At 42.4% G+C, this 16165-nt stretch overlaps 1 protein-coding gene across 2 annotated transcripts; it reads right to left on the reverse strand.

Annotated features, from left to right (window-relative positions):
• Nucleotides 1–479: 479 nt before the first annotated feature.
• Nucleotides 480–15410, reverse strand: FCRL1 (Fc receptor like 1). Of its 2 annotated transcripts, XM_057746593.1 has the most exons (11): nucleotides 15380–15410; nucleotides 11541–11561; nucleotides 9023–9286; nucleotides 7533–7820; nucleotides 7114–7389; nucleotides 6647–6763; nucleotides 5572–5599; nucleotides 4261–4343; nucleotides 3964–4035; nucleotides 3363–3394; nucleotides 480–1174 (listed from the first exon to the last, which is right to left on the reverse strand). In XM_057746593.1, exons 1-11 carry the CDS (start codon nucleotides 15408–15410, stop codon nucleotides 1103–1105), a joined length of 1284 nt encoding a protein of 427 aa, XP_057602576.1. In that variant the 3' UTR covers nucleotides 480–1102. The 2 variants fall into 2 exon arrangements, with proteins under 2 accessions (XP_057602576.1, XP_057602582.1); XM_057746599.1 differs by lacking the exon at nucleotides 11541–11561 and having other exon boundaries at nucleotides 15380–15396.
• Between the last annotated feature and the right edge of the window lie 755 nt (nucleotides 15411–16165).

Here is a 16165-nt window from a genome sequence, read left to right on the forward strand (position 1 = left end):
TATTTATATTTTACCAAAAGAAAAAAAGAAAAAAATATATTATGATTTATCATATAACAGGATACTACACAGCCTTTTAAAATGGTACAATAATCTACATACAAACTTTAAAATATTTCATAATATTTTATTAAATATGTATACTTCTAAATATATATTCAAAAAAATAGAAAAAAAATATCTGCAGAGCTAAGATTTTAACAATGCTAACTAAGCTTTTAATAATCAGTACCACTTGTGGTGTTAATTTATAAGGAAAACTAACTTTTACATTTTATACTTTTAAAATGTTTTAACTCATGTGTTAGCTTATGCTTAAAATTAAAATACAGACTTCAAACCATATTATCACATGTTTTCAAAAAGTTTGTGAATTAAGGAAGAAAACATATTCCTAAAGCTTCTAGAGGCTGCAACAAATACAGAACTTTGGATGTAGTGAAACTTATAGATTATATCTCATTATAAATATGGGGGCATCTAAATTGGCCTGTGCATACAATATATGTCATTAAAATTGAATGTAACCACAATGACATTTTATGTAACTTTGCTTTAATTCTAGGTTAGTAACAGTGATCCCCAAATTCACTGAGTCACATACTTTATGTAGAAACAGGAAGATTAATGCAAGGACCAGGGCTGAAGCTCTATACTGTCTGAGCAGAAAAAGCACTTGAACAAAAAATTATGGACACAGCTCTCTGTATAGAGCAGTCGCACAAAATCACTACCCTTGAGTTCATGCACCCTAAGCTTCACGTCCCTCTACCTCAAAATCTCAAGTTCTTTTATTCCTGCCCTGTTTCCTCTTTTAAAAAGAACTTAGAGCGGAGTTTGAACTGTAGCTGAAAGAACCAATAGGAATCCGGTTCTAGTAACAAATTTATTCCCACTTCTGAGTTCATGTTGTTTCTCCTGGGTGATCTCTTCAAAGCTTGAGCCCACTTCGCTTCACAGTAGATGCAGGAATAGTCTCATGGAGGAAAGCACCTGGATGAGATGTACTGGAACACTGATTCTCCCAGGATCTCTGAAGGACATAACAATTCTAAGATATGGGGTCATTGATGGTTTCTCAAGAGCAGAGTCTTCCACAACTTTACATAGCATCTTGATAGTCCACATCTGTAAGATCCACCTTCTTCAGCCTAGAATAGATGGCTGAGAAGTCCTAGAAGCAAAGGTACACGAATAGAACTTGAGCAGGGAAGACAAGTAGAACATGTTTCCCACAGGTCTTCTTCCCCAGTCAGCCTGGATGCACTCTATCATGGTGTGCCACTCAAGACAGAACTTGGAGCCTCTTGAAAGACTGTGGCCCTAGGCCAGCATTTTCAAAGGGGCTGTGTCCCACTGTTGGGCTACAGAGATGCTTCTGATGAGCTGCAAATTGACCCAAGCATACAAAGCCTTCTCTCATTTTTATGGGCTATAATTTTATTATTATTATTATTCATCTTTATTGGAGTATAATTGCTTTACAGTGTTGTGCTAGTTTCTGCTATATAACAAAGTGAATCTGCTGTATTTATACATATATCCCCATATCCTCTTCCTCTTGAGCCTCCCTCCCACCCTCCCTATCCTACCTCTCTAGGTCATCACGAATCATCAAGTAGATCTCCCTGTGCTTTGCAGCAGCGTCCCACTAGCTATCTATTTTACATCTGGTAGTGTATATATGTCAGTGCTACTCTCTCACTTCGTCCAGCTTCCCCTTCCCCCACACCCGTGTCCTCAAGTTTGTTCTCTACATCTGCGTCTCTATTCCTGCCCTGTCACTGGGTTCATCAGTACCATTTTTCTAGATTCCATATATATGCATGAGCATACAGTATTTGTTTTTCTCTGAGTTACTTCACTCTGTATGACAGACTCTAGGTTCATCCACCTCACTACAAATAATTCAACTTCATTCTTTTTTATGGCTGAGTAAAATTCCATTGTATACATGTGCCACATCTTCTTTATCCATTCATCTGTCGACAGACATTTAGGTTTCTTCCATGTCATGGCTATTGTAAATAGTGCTGCCATGAACATTGCGGTACATGTATCTTTTTGAATTATGGTTTTCTCAGGGTATATGTCCAATAGTGGAATTGCTGGGTCATATGGTAATTCTATTTTTAGTTTTTAAAGAAACCTCCATACTGTTTTCCATAGTGGCTGTATCAATTTACATTCCCACCAACAGCGCAAGAAGGTTCCCTTTTCTCTGCACCCTTTCTAGCATTTATTGTTTCTAGATTTTTTGATGATGGTCATTCTGACTGGTCTGAAGTGATACCTCATTGTGGTTTTGATTTGCATTTCTCTAATGGGCTATAATTTTTTAAGGATGTCAGAATTTTGTATTCATAAACTAAATTTAGCCTGTTACTGGAGTTTGTCAAGGATTTAAACTCTGTCCTGAGATACTTGGCTGCCACACCACATTAGACACAAATACATAGCACCTACTCTATTTACACACATATAGAGTTGGAATTTCTGCAAGTTTCTGAAACCATTTCTGTATCATCAGTGAAGTGTTGAATTGATCAAGGTTTAGAAATTACTGATTTTTAATGACAAAAAAAACACTCAGTTTAGCTTTACTCAATATTAATTTAGTTTTTGATATGCTGTTTGGTTAACCTTACAGCACAAAATGATGTATGTAGGGTTCAACAGTATTTCAGGATAAAGATTTTCAAATCAATAGAATTTTTAGACTAAACATGCACTACAGTTTAGTTACAAACCTTCCATATGTCCATGGCTTAAAAAATGTATATGTGAGCCTATAAAATTACCTTGTACAATGACACTTTACTGTTATAATCAAATGTTTTTATCCCCATGATGGGGGGAGATAAGGTAGGAGAGAGACCATGAGATCTTTTGTTTTTCCTAAGTGGCCATAATTTTAAAAGTTTGAGGGATTTCCCTGGTGGTGCAGTGGTTGGGAATCCAACTGCCAATGCAGGGGACATAGGTTCGATCCCTGGTCCGGGAAGATCCCACATGCCGTGGAGCAACTAAGCCTGTGTGGCGCAACTACCGAGCCTGTGCTCCAGAGTCTGTGAGCCACAACTACTGAGCCCACGTATGCAACTATTGAAGCCCTCACACCTAGATCCAGTGCTCCATGACAAGAGAAGCCACCGAACTGAGAAGCTCGTGCACTGCAAGGAAGAGTAAGCCCCCACTCACTGCAACTAGGGAAAGTCCGCGCGCAGCAACGAAAACCCACTGCAGCCAAAAAATTATAAAATAAAATAAATAAATAAATAGAGATAAATAAACGTTTGAGAATCTGTTCCCAAAAGAAAGAGAGAAAGAGCATGGAGGAAAGACCAGGGATTCTAGCTCACCTTATCCCCAATATATGTCCCCGGGGGTTCTTCTGTGGAGACAAATGTATTTGAGATTCCATTTAAAGTCCTTCATTAGATTAGTGTTAATAAAGTCTCTGTCTCTCCTGCCTGTTTCCCATGGACTTATTTCCATTAGTATTTTCTGCCTCGCTTGTCTCCCTGTTATAAATATGACTCCTTACTGTACAGAGGAAAACTGGCACCTGGGGGTATAAGAGTCAGTCCCTCCCTCCTGGCATTTGTGCCTCTCAGCATTTCTGTGCCCACCAAGTATGGGATAAGACAACAGCTGCAACTAGGCACCTGTATTGGGATGTTACCTGGGGTACAGAGTTGATACCATCTCCAATGCTGCCACCTGACTGAGGAGTGAGATATACGGGAGGCCAAGTTAGCACCAGCACTGGGATCTACTCAAGGCAGCTTCCAGACCAAAGGCCAGTCTTCAGATAAGGCACAGCAATGTTCACAGTCACCTCCAAGGGCAGAAGCAGTGACACCAAAGAACACTGCCTTGTTGCCACACATGGGCACTGATTATCCTCCCGGTTCCAGGAAAGACAAAAGCCAGAGACAAATTCACGCCCTCGTGTCTCACCTGCTGCTGGTTGCCGTTCCTGCTGCACACAGTACACCAAAGAATAAACTTCATTCCCACTTACAACATTCACTGCAAGAGAAAAAAGCAGGCGACATGACATCACACAGCCCCTTAATCCTGCCATTTAACTCACTCCATGCCTACCACCTATCACACCATTAAAACAGACAAGTCATTTGTTTACAGAGGCGGCTGGGACACAGCAGGGTCAGATTTGGTTAATAGACATCACCTTATTGCCTCTTCCCCAGCTTGCTCTGCCTACTTTGGCCCAGGCCATTTGGGAAACCTTACCATTTTCATAGTCAGGGTGTAGGTGCTCTTGGACTTGTGAGTTGAGGTAAGTGGATTCTTGGGGTACAGGACTGGGAAGGCTCCTGCAAACACAGAAACACATGCTGTCTATCTGGGATAGCATCCCCGATGTTCCAGACATAAGTATTCGGGATTATAAGTAAAACACTGAAGGAGAGAAATCTGTTACACAGTGTCCTGAACGGAGTGCTAATTTATGGGGAAATCAGCCATCAGCACAACTTTCTGGTACAAGCCACGGCTCTATACTTGCACTGAGCAGAGCATTGCAGAGTATCACTGGAGTATATCTTCCACAAGTGTAAAGTCCTTATCCTACAGCTCACTGTGGTATTGCCCACACCCAGAAGGGTGCCATTCACATCATAGGTGCTCAGTAAATATTGAATGAAAAAAGATTGATTCACCCCAGATGGAAATTGGTTGCTAGGCAGAACAAGCAGCTTGAAGAAGGAAAAGAAGGAAATACTCTTACATGTGCATGTATCACTGAAAAAGTGCTATTCTGATTTGGAAAAAAAAAATCTGTTTTTTTATTGGCAAAAATAGTAATGCACTGTAAAATGTATCAACTAAACCCTGATATTCCCCAATAGAAGTATTTTAAAAATCTTTTCCTCCTCTAACCAACAAGGACCTACTGCATAGCACAAGGAACAACACTCAGTGTTTTGTAATAACCTATAAGGGAAAAGAATCTGGGAAAGAATGTATAACTGAATCATTGTGCTGTACACCTGAAACTAACACAACACTGTAAATAAACTATACTTCAATAAAATCAAATCAAAAATAAATTTTAAAAAATCTTTTCCTCCTCTAATCTTCTAAGGAAATTCAGCAAGAATTTTTCAGTATGTTTATTACTTATCCTCTGTCCTGCATCATGGAAATGTGTAAATATCTAAACTACTCTAAAATACTTTAAAATTCTCAGGATCGCTCTGTATTTGCATGCTTTCTAGCACTGAACAAAATGACTTACAGACTCTCAGATATCAGTTAGTTGATTGAATAAAGGCACAAAACTGGTCAATATAATAGAACTTTCTTATTCTGCAGATTTAGTGAAGGAGACAAATTAGGGAAAATGAAAGGATTTATATTAATTGGTTAATATATAAAAGAAGAGGAATAGCAAATGAAGTTATCAATGGAAGAACTCTGGAGCGGCAGTTTTGGATATGACAAAATATGGAAAAAAGCTCATGAGAGAGAACAATTTAAAAAAATTTTTTGAAATAGATTTTTCTATATTATCAGGGCACATAGAGAAAGCAGAGGTCTCACCTGAGTGGATCCCTGGCTGAACGTCTTCCTGTAAGGCAAACAAATGAACATGCATGTCAATGGAGGAACCCTCTTTCTCAGTGCTTTCATACCACACTTGTGCAGGGAATGTGCCTTGTTCCAGGATGCTCACTGCAAGATGCCTCTGTGTGCCCAGGGGACAGCCTGTCAATTATCTAGGCAGATCCTTCATATTGCAGATGAAGAGATTTGGATCCAGAATAGTTAGGTGAGCTTCCCAAAGACAGTTGATACCGGAATTGGACTTGAGCCCAAGCCTCTGTACACACCTATAACCTTTTTTTGATTTTGGTTTTACAACCACACAACCTAATCCTATCGTGACAAAAGGCACTGCCATAGACACATTATAGTAGGGGTGAGGTCTCCAAAGATGCCCGAAAGCTTGGAATTTAAGTAAGAATCTCACATTGTCCTCTCTTGCCCCATCTCCAACTTCAAAGGAGAACAGGAAATCAAGATTAAACATACAAATAAATATGTAGTAATCAATTGTAATCACACGTGAAGCTATCGGCACTCTAATGAAGAATAATAGAACTGTGAGCTGTGTGGCCAGGCGAAGCTTCTTGGAGAAAATGACATTTAAGCTGAAAAGTGAGAAAGACAGCAATGAGCAGATGTGTGGATGTGTGGGTGAACATTTCAGAGAGAAGAAAAACCGTGTGACAATATTCTAAGGCAAATAAGAATTAGTGCACTGACTTTAACTGGGAGATTGTCAGAATAGCTGGAACTGCTAATTGTATTTCTCTTCCAGTGGCTGATTAGTTCAAGTAGGTACATTTTTATATAAAAATTAAACCACAGAAATACAAGGTATCAGCTTAACCTCAACTGATAACACATGGGGATGAAGGTCTTTACTAAAAACTTTCACTACTTTAATAGATGCCATCCCATGTGATGGGGAGGTGGAGCTGTGAGCAGAGCTACAGTCAAGGTAGCTGATAGGATATATTCATCTTTGATAGTGTATATGTCACAAATCTAGCCTTATTTCAGTGAAAACAAAGGTCACAGTAACAAAACACCAATTTCTGTAAATACTAACCTATTTTTCTCTTGAGCCAGCAGCAAAATAATAGGGCTATAGTGGTGGGACCAAGGATGCCAAGCAGCACCTTCATGACTCCTGAAGGAAGAACTTGTTTTCTGTCCTCTGTAGGCACTGAAGGGAGAGACCTGTACATGAGCTGCCAGGGAGAAGGGCTTGGATTTGGAGAGCACATATCCTGAGTGTGGGTTGAGGTCAAGGTTTGCTCTTCCTGGGAGAGGTGGGGAGGTAGGACTTATTTATGCATCTAGGGACTTGAAGCTTATCACATTATTGAGAGGAGAAGAGAGGCACCAGCCTTGATGTCCTCCATGCCTCCTCAGTTACACCTCCCAGGAAAGGACTACTCACAGAAGCCTCGTCTTCTGTAGCACATCACCAGAAACATTGTGGGGTCAGCAAAACTCTCCTGGGATGCTGAGAAAGAGACATTGACCAAGGTAGTTCCATAGTGTGAGCTATACCTGTGATGTTGAGTGGTACCACCTCACTGCGCTGGACCACCAGGCCATTGCTGGCCTCACAGAAGTAGTTTCCAGAATGTTCTGCAGTCAGAGAGAGGTTGAAGGACACTCCTCCAAAGGGAGCTGAGCTGTTCCCCAGGGTGATATCCTCATGAAAAAACCAGTACAGGATCGGGGGAGAGCCTCTCCGGGCCTCACAGTGAAGCTCCAGCACGTCCCCCACCACAGCCTGGGCCCTGGGGGCCCTGAGGGTGAGGACAGGGCGAGACACTGGAACTGAGAGAGATAGTAGACTGTCAGAGGGGTCTCTGAGGTTGACAGGCTCTCAATCCCTGCCCACAGAGGCTCAGCCCCCAGTGAACTTCCTCAGGGTACCCCAGGGAAGCATGCTGGCTGAACTGAAGGGCAGTGGAACTTACTTCTGACTGTGATGCCCACCAGCTCGCTGAGCCTGGGGCCAAAGCCATTGTCAGCCACACAGTAATACTGCTCAGAGTCACTCTCCCTCAGCGCAGGGATCTCAAACTTTGCCATCTGTGAACGCAGGGTCTTCATTTCCAGGTTTAAACCCAGGGCCCCTTTGAACCAGGAGAAGGTGATAGCTCCTGTGCCCCCAGTGACCAAGCAGACAAAAATGAGCTTCTCTCCCTCCATCAGGTGTCCACGTGGAGGTTGTATCACCAAGCTCACGCTACTGATGGGGACTCCTACATGAACACAGGATGACACAGGGAGGCCCTGAGTAGGGAGGGTTTCAGAGACAGGGTAAGTGTGACAGTCCTGAAAGCAAAGGTCTCGGGTGAAGTCAATAGTTTATACAGTTTAAAGGTGAGGCAGGGAGCTGGCGGGGGGAAGGGGTCCTGCTGATTTGGAATTGGCATTGGCTGGGTTGATGGTGGTAGGGTAAGAAAGACACCCTAATATTCCCATGGAGGATACAGTGTTTTCTCCCTGCCTAGGACGATGTGATTCCCAGCATCCTGATCTCTCAAACTTCCATTTTTCAAGGCACAATAGTGTCATGGTTACAAGTCTAGGTTACAAATCAAACTGCCTGGGTTTGAATGTTGGCTCCAACTCTTCTTGTGTATGCTTGGTCAAATTACTTAACTTCTCCAAGACTCAATAGCCCATCTGTAAAATGGAGAAGATAATGGAAGTTATCTCCTACAGTTGTGAGGGTTCAATTGAAACAACCTGTCTGAAGCACTGGAACAGGGCCTGTGGCATATGAACTGTCCAGTGGATTTTGTAATAGTCCAGGTTCACAGAGTTGAGTTTCAAGCAAGTCTGAGAAAGCTCAGCTTTCAGGAGGTTAATACCTTTGCTTTATGGGATCACAGATGCATCTTTGTTTGAGAGTGGGAGAGGATGTCAGAAATGTCAACCCTGATATAGAATAACATGGTTCAGAATCACAAAACACCCTCATTCCTTTTTATCTTTCAAAATCAGACCTCAGTTTCTCTTCCATAAGCTCTTCCCCCATAGCCTTTTCCTCAAAGCTTCCTCTTACCACCTCAGTCAGATTTCTCCCTTCTTTATGGTTTCTCTTAATAGTCAACCTGTAGGACACCACCACATATTTCACCCTCGTTGCTTAGGATGGCTGTTAAGCACCAGCTTCTCATAGTCAGGGACCATGTATTACACAGCTATTTCCTCCACACCTTCCAGCACAGTGATGACACACAGTAAGGGCTTCCTAAATATTCTTTTGTTTGCTTGAATGGGAATAGCAAGGATAAGGGAAGACCCCTTAAGAACTCTGATAAAGAGAATCTCAGGTACATATCTCAGACAGCATCCATGCTTGCAGGAACAGAATGCAACAGTCAGGAAGACCAGGAAAGGGCAGTACCTCTACCCTTCTCAGCCCACCCCAGCAGAGGCCCCCACTGGCACTCACCTTGCACTTGAATCTGGACTCTCTGGCTCATTTTGACTTTTAATGATGTTGTCTGTGCTTGACACCAGTAGGACCCTGAGTCTTCCCTCCACACGGCAGGAATCTGGAGCCCCGCGAATCTGTCCCAGGCCAGCCCAAGGGGCCGGCCATCTTTGTAGAAGCGGAACGGGAGCTGGACATCTAAGTTCTGTGCAAGGGTCTTACAGGTCAAGGTCATTGAGTTCCCCTCTATGGGCCGAGAAGGGCTGACACTCAGAAACAGCTCTAGAGGGAAGAATTAAACACATATTCTAGGGCAATGGGGTTCAGAGATCCTGACGGAAGGCACTCCATGTTCTCAGCATTTGCTCTCAGCGAGACTCAAAGAACCAACCAATTGTACACACAGACCACTTCTCACATTCCCGCGCCCCCCTGACATGGCCTGCAGGCTTTCAACAGCTCACCCCCAGCACATCCTGCCCCTATGCAGCATCACTTCCTTCCACAAGGCAACCCTTACGTTTGACTTGGTTCTTACTCTTTGAAGTTTCTATCCATGAACTGAAAACACTTTTGGAGGCATTGCAGGGATATTGATGACTGTCACTAGAGTTGGCCCTGGAGATGGTGAAGCTTGAAGTTTTAGGAAAATATATTTCATCCATCTTTGTTACAAGCCATATTGGTCATTTTCTTCTGTTTCAATTCCCCTGATGTCTCAGGCCCACGCTATCTCTTTCAGAGATAGAATGAAACGTGGAGAATCAGTCTGGGAAATACTCAGAGGAACTCGATTTCATTTTTACTGTTTCTCTCCTGCCCCTTTTCTTGCTGTTCCTAATGGAAGGAACAGGCATGCACTTCCCTAGAAATACCCTGCATCCACACATCCCTGTGGCCTAGATCCCTTGCTCTGGGACCTCTATACAAACCCCTATAGAAGCCATGTATCCATTTTTGGCCATTGGGGCTGTTTTCTGGGTGAATTAAAGATAAGTAAAATTGTGTTCTGCTTTCATCTCATCGCCTTATCTATCCTAGTTGCAGCAGCCCATGAAACATCAAAATCCCTGATAGCGTTTGCTCTTAGGGCATTTGTTTATCCAACCCTCAGAGCCTCTGTTCTTTGGGAAGTTTTAAGAATATTCCTAAGAAAACCTCTTTGTCTCCTCATCAGATGAAAATGCTAAATGTTCTAGATCACTGAGGGGTGATTCCTGGTCCAGTATCTATAATCTCCAAGCCATCCTATTGGAATGCTTTACCCTAGGTAAAAAATTCAGTTCAAGCATGGTACCAAAATGTTTGCTCAGTGGTGAGGCATGGAATACCCTGTGCATTAGTCACTTTCTCTCCTTGGAACACTGTAGTCCCCAGAGGACTGAGGAGAAGCACAGCTTTGGGAGCAGAGCAGAAAAAAAGAATAAAAAAGGCATCTAGGCACCTGTAACCCACTTTTCTGAATAGGTCTAGAATGGGGATGGAATAGGACACTGGATGGGGCAGTTTGCACAGGTCTGGGGCTCAGTCTTACACCTCAGAGCTTGTTTCAGAAAATTTTCAGGCACAGAGACTACCTGGAAAATTCCTGGTGGCAGAAGCTTTGTTTCTTCATCCTGGATGTGGCTTTGGATTTCTACTTGGGCTACGACTGTCACGCACACTTATGGAGTAAAGTGGAGCCAGGCACAAGGCATCCTGGCATTAACACAAGGCATAAGTTAGACTTGGACAAACATCAGGTGAGGAACCCAGAAGGCTGAGTTGGTTCTGAGTAGGAATTCCTAAACCCTGTGTTCCCTAGTTGTACATGCAGCCTGTATTGAAGTAGCAGGATAAGCTCTTTTAACCCTGTGCATTTATTATTTTAAGCACAAGGGAGCAGTCCTCATATATATTAAATTTAAACAAACTTTAGTGGAAGATTTATTTTGGGGGAAAATTCCTCCTCTCCTCCTCTGGTAAAAGTAAGACTGAATCAGGAGCAAAGTAATGCAGTAAGATTGCACAAACCAGAGTCTGAGAGAAAAACGAACTGGGGTAACAGTTGCAGCTGCAGAGTAGGACCAAAAATAGGAAGAAGGCCGTGGTATATATTTTGTGCGTGGCCTGAGCATTGACTGTAATGTTCTTCTCCACAGAGGTGTGACTTTGTCATTTTCTTCAACACTTCTGGTGGTACACGCAGCTGGGGAATTTACGGGGGGCTTTGGAGCCCTTTTGGCAGAGGACAGAGATTCTTCTAACATCATCTTCGGCATCCCCTGACTTTCTTGTGCAAACAGCATCACTCTCCCTAAGCTGAGACATCCCAGAAAAAAAAGACTGCGGTCTTGAGAAGGTCAGCGCAAGACCTGCTCCATCAGCCGAACTTGTACATGTCACTTGCAGAGACTGATGTGAACACAAGCAATCTGGGCCCAAGGGAGCCGCTGTCATCTGTATACCGGATATCAGACAGCCATCCACAGGCCTGCACTGGCTCAAGTGACAAGGTGCCCATGGACCGTGAAGAAGAAAAGGAAGTGCAACTCACCAGTTGGTTCACAGAGTGGAGCTGGGAGAGAATTCAGCAAAGATCAGTACAGGGCAGCAAATCCCAAACATACCCAAAGTTTAATTCCCCCAAGGGCTTTCCCAACAACACACCCTCCTTCCTCTGTGCGCTTCCTCTCTCCTTTTCCTCTCTTTCCCTCTGTTTTATTTCTTTTACCCTATCTTCTTATTTTTCTCCCTTCCCTGCCCTGCTGCCTTCCTCCTTTCTCTCTGTTCCTTTTCCCACATTTCACATCAATCACCTGCCTACAAAACAACACACAGTTCTGTTTTGTGATTGTAATTTCTAATGACTTTTCTCACCTGTGATTATGAGACAGTGCCTTTGTTCTATAACTATGTAGCAGCTCCCTTCCTCAAGCCCATCATCCTCATCCCCTCTCTTAAAAGTCTGATGATCCAGCTCTAGACTTGCTGACTGATGGTAATAACAGTCAGGCAAGGAGAGTGGACAGGCTTATGCTCAAGTCATGAAGCCCCTTTGCATAACAACTTCAGAGCAGAGGAGGCTTAGGTCCAGAGAAGGAATTCAGATTTCTCCAAAGATTCTCTCTTATCCCAAGGATTTGACCATAATACTATGGCATAATGGTCACGAATAGAAAATTCTGGGGAAAACCCAGCCTTTGTAGCCAGATGACATAGATTTGAATCCTGCCTCTTCCTCCTGCAAGCAGTGTGACTCTGGGAAAAATGCTTTACCTCTCTGTGCTTTAGTTTTCTGTAAAATGAAGATAATAATAGACCTATCTCACAAAGTTTTGTGAAGATTAAATGAGTTGATATCTGTAAAATGCTTAGAAGAATGTCTGGAATTTATATAGCATCTAATAAATATTATCTCACTATTATTATCTGTTTTAGCCCAGTTCGGTCTGAGATGCCTACTGTTTTAGGTTAAATGTTTATTTGAATAATCGGTTCCTCAGGTAGGAGAAGGGACTCAATGAGGGCCAGCATGAAAATCACATTTTATTTATGCATCCATACCACAGATAAATTTGAGTGCCTACTATATGCCAGGCATTGTACATCACACTTAGGTTGCAAGAGTGAACATGAGTGACAATCTTTTCTGTAAAGGAATTTATATTATAGTGGGAGAGAGCCAATTAAAAAATAAATATGTAACCTGATTTCAGAGAATGGTCAGTACTATAAGAAAAATAAAGTAGAAAAGTAAGTTACAGAGTATCTTGGGATGGTCTTGACTATTTAGACAGATGTCAATTGAACAGAAACATGAATGAAATTAGAGACCAGGCCTTCTGAATATTTGGGAAAGAGCATTCCTGGTAGAGAAACAGCAAACTCAAAGACCTTGAGAAGGAATGAGCTTATCCAAGGAAGAATGAGAATGCAGGTGCACTGGGAACTGACTAGGTGAGGAGGACAGTGGTTGATACTGGTGTGTGAGAAGTAAGCAGGGGCCCGTCTCAGAAGGCTTTGTGGGCTTGGTAATAGCTTTCGATTTTGTTCATGATGTAATGAGGAGGGATGGACAGTTTTGACTTAATTTGACTTTGTAAAGTCACTTGCACTGTGGAAAGAACAGACTACAGACATGCAAGAGAAGCAGGGAGAACACTAGTGGGAGTTTAGCCTGGAAGAGTGAGGATGATGGCTCAGGCTAGGCAGTACCAGTTCTGTGAAGTGGACAGATCTCAGAATACATTTGGGAGTAGAACCAATAGGAATTACTTATGGGTTGGATATAAAGTGTAGAAGAAAGAGAGGAATTAAGTATAACTCCTAGATTGGGGCCACAGCAACCAGAAGAACGGTGGTGACACTTATAAAAACGGAGTGGGGGGAGAAGTAGGTTGAGTTGTACGGTGGTGGTGGTTCAGGTGGAAGATCAGAGGATCTGTTTGGAAAATGCTGAGTTAAAATGCATATTAGACAGCTGGGTGGCAGCTGAGAGCATGAAGGGTGTTCAGAGGTGAGATCAAAGTTGGATAAATAAGCTTGATTTTAAGCTGTCTAAGCTTAAAGTGGCACATAAAGTGACTAAAGTGTATAACTTGGGGAAATGAGTATGGATGGAGAAGAGAAGTCTACGTACCAATCTTGAGAAGGTCAAATATTTTGAGGTCAGAAAAGCAGTAGGTATTAAGTTAGAAAGAAAAACAGCAGAATTTGATATTCAGAAGCCAAGTGGAAATGTATTTCCAGAAGAGGGAGAGACCCACTGTGTCAAACACCCCTGAGATGTTGAAAATAAGAAACAAAAATTGAATCCTGGGTGAGTCAACATAGGGGTGGTTGATAATATTAACAAGAGCTGTTTCAAGGGAGTGGTGGGGACAAAGATAGATTGAAGTGGATTCAATAAAGGATGAGGAAGAATTATAAGGACCTAAAACAGTTTAGCTGTTTCCAGGGCTTAGGAATGAGGGAGGAGTTGACTCTAAAAGGACTGAGAGAATGAGGGAATTTTTGAAGTGATGGAAATCTGTATTTTGATCATGGTAGTAGCATGTGACTCTGAATCTTTGCCAAAACTCATAGGTAGTGCATCAAAAAAAAAGTGAATCTTACTGTAATGTAAATTAAAAATGAATTTTAAAAAGAAAGGATGGGAGGAGATCAAGTAAAGATAACAACTCCCTGAAAACTATAAAGGTATACACAGAATGTGAAGCAAACGGAGGTCACATTTCTATTATTTTAAGATAGAACATATTATAGCATATTTATATGTTTATAGGAATAACCCAGGATGGAGAAACATTTTGATGATGGAGCAAGGGAACCTGGGACCCAATGCACAAGTGGAGAGTCCTGTCTTCAATTAGGATGAGGGAAAATATATCCATAATAGGGAGCATATATAAATATGGAGGGGGGGCAGTGTGAAAGATACAGCAGTAGAAAGATGAGAAAATTTTCTTTTGATTACTTTTATTTTTCTCAGTGTTATAAATTACATGTAAGAATAGAAAAGTTGGAGGAGAAAGGAGTGGGTATGAGGACGTGGTCATCAGGAGTGGAAGAGCATTGACTCTGAAAGAACAGGAGGATTGCGTGACACCGCAGATGGCCACCTGAGATTGGTGGTCCTACATCTAAAGGAAGATAAGCCAGCAGGATTGTGCCTTTTGTTTGGAGTCACAGGCAGGTGCTTAGGCACAAGTGTGAAGCGTGCAGAAAAGTGTGTTAGCCAGGAGAGTGCTCTGGGGAAGAGGGAAGCAGGCGCATCCAAGGGAGTATTGTGATAAATGACAGAATACAAGTAATGTGAGAAGTAAGGACATGCAGTGTAATAATCGGCAGTTGAAAAGTAAGCCTGGGGAGGGAAAGGCATGTTGAATATGGAGCATTAGACAAAGTAAGCTGGAAATACAGTGTAGCTGGGTAGGGAGGTGGATGCTGAAGTCAAAGATTTTGGAAGTGAGACAGTTGTTGGTAATATAAGTTCTAGGGTTTGATGGTGAAAATGGGGAAGCCAAGGAAGATATAGGAAAATCACGTTGATGATAAGAAGGGCAAGGAACTGTGAGGCCAATTTGTTGCCTGAATTTGTCTTTGTGGCTATCAAAACCACCAAGAACAAAGTCAGAATCAAAAGTGGAGAGAAAGACAGAACGTGAACACTTAGTATGAGATAAAAACTAAAATGATAGTTTTCTTCCAAAATCTGGCTTTCCAGTATCTCTGACTTTCTGCCCAACCCTGAGTCCTCAATGGGAAGGAAAGATCTGAGCACACCTGACCGTTGACAGGCAGAAACTCAGTCCTGAGAAGTCCCGAAGCTCCTCGGGAGGCGGGGCACCAGGGCACGAACTCCCACACCCTCCTCTGAGTTGTCCTACTCACCACAGATCAACAGCAAGAGCCTCAGCAGCATGAGGACCAGGTCCGGAGCTGGAACCTGAGGTGCTCTCTCGTGGAGTAAGGAATTCACCCTAGAGTCAAGCGGCGGTGTCTTGTCAGAGTTTTGAGGAAGTCGGGGTCAGAAGTCTCACAGTCGAAAACACATATATACAGAAATAGAAGAAGGAACAAGAACCTTCTGATGGCCGATCTCTATTTCCTCTGCTCTGGAGGCCAAGAAGACTAAATACAGTCCTGCTTACAGTTTGGTTCTATTTCCAAAATTCAAAAATAATGCATATTAATACACCAGTGCCTTCTTCAAGAACTCAGGTAGCTCAAAGGACGTTTCCCTAAGGCAGATTCTGACTTTGATGAGTGTCTCACCAGGCAGTAGTCCTGCTGAAGTTCAAATGGCATGTCTGTCATCTTTGATAAGGATGTCTCCTCAACGATATTTAATTAGAACATCCTTTTGTCTCACAGCAGCCTCTGTTGTAGTCATGCTGTGCACACGTGTCAGGAGGCAGGGACTGATGGGCTGTCACCCAGGTTATGTGTAATGTCGACAGTCTTTGCACAGGACGATTTTTAGGGTCAAGCTATTCACAAGATACGAGCTTCCATGTTTAAACTTTCACAGTGTACCAATAAGTGAGCATGAAACAGCTGAAAAATAAAATCATGGGAAATTACAAATGAAATATAGGAAATAGGCGTGTGCGAATTATCTTCTGGGAACTGGGGGTCAGTTCACCATTATCACTAACCCTGGCAATATTGTAATAT

Source organism: Hippopotamus amphibius, chromosome 1 (genome assembly GCF_030028045.1).
Source record: "Hippopotamus amphibius kiboko isolate mHipAmp2 chromosome 1, mHipAmp2.hap2, whole genome shotgun sequence".
Taxonomy (NCBI): domain Eukaryota; kingdom Metazoa; phylum Chordata; class Mammalia; order Artiodactyla; family Hippopotamidae; genus Hippopotamus; species Hippopotamus amphibius.

Bases quoted from the DNA above. Each gene is read 5' to 3' on its own strand.
- FCRL1 (XM_057746593.1), bottom strand. From the start codon at position 15,410: ATGCTGCTGAGGCTCTTGCTGTTGATCTGTG. The intron at 7,390-7,532 runs GTAAGTTCCACT...TATCTCTCTCAG, and splicing joins GGTGGGCATCACAGTCAGAA to TTCCAGTGTCTCGCCCTGTC. The intron at 1,175-3,362 runs GTGAGCTAGAAT...CTTTGCTTCTAG, and splicing joins GGACATATATTGGGGATAAG to GACTTCTCAGCCATCTATTC.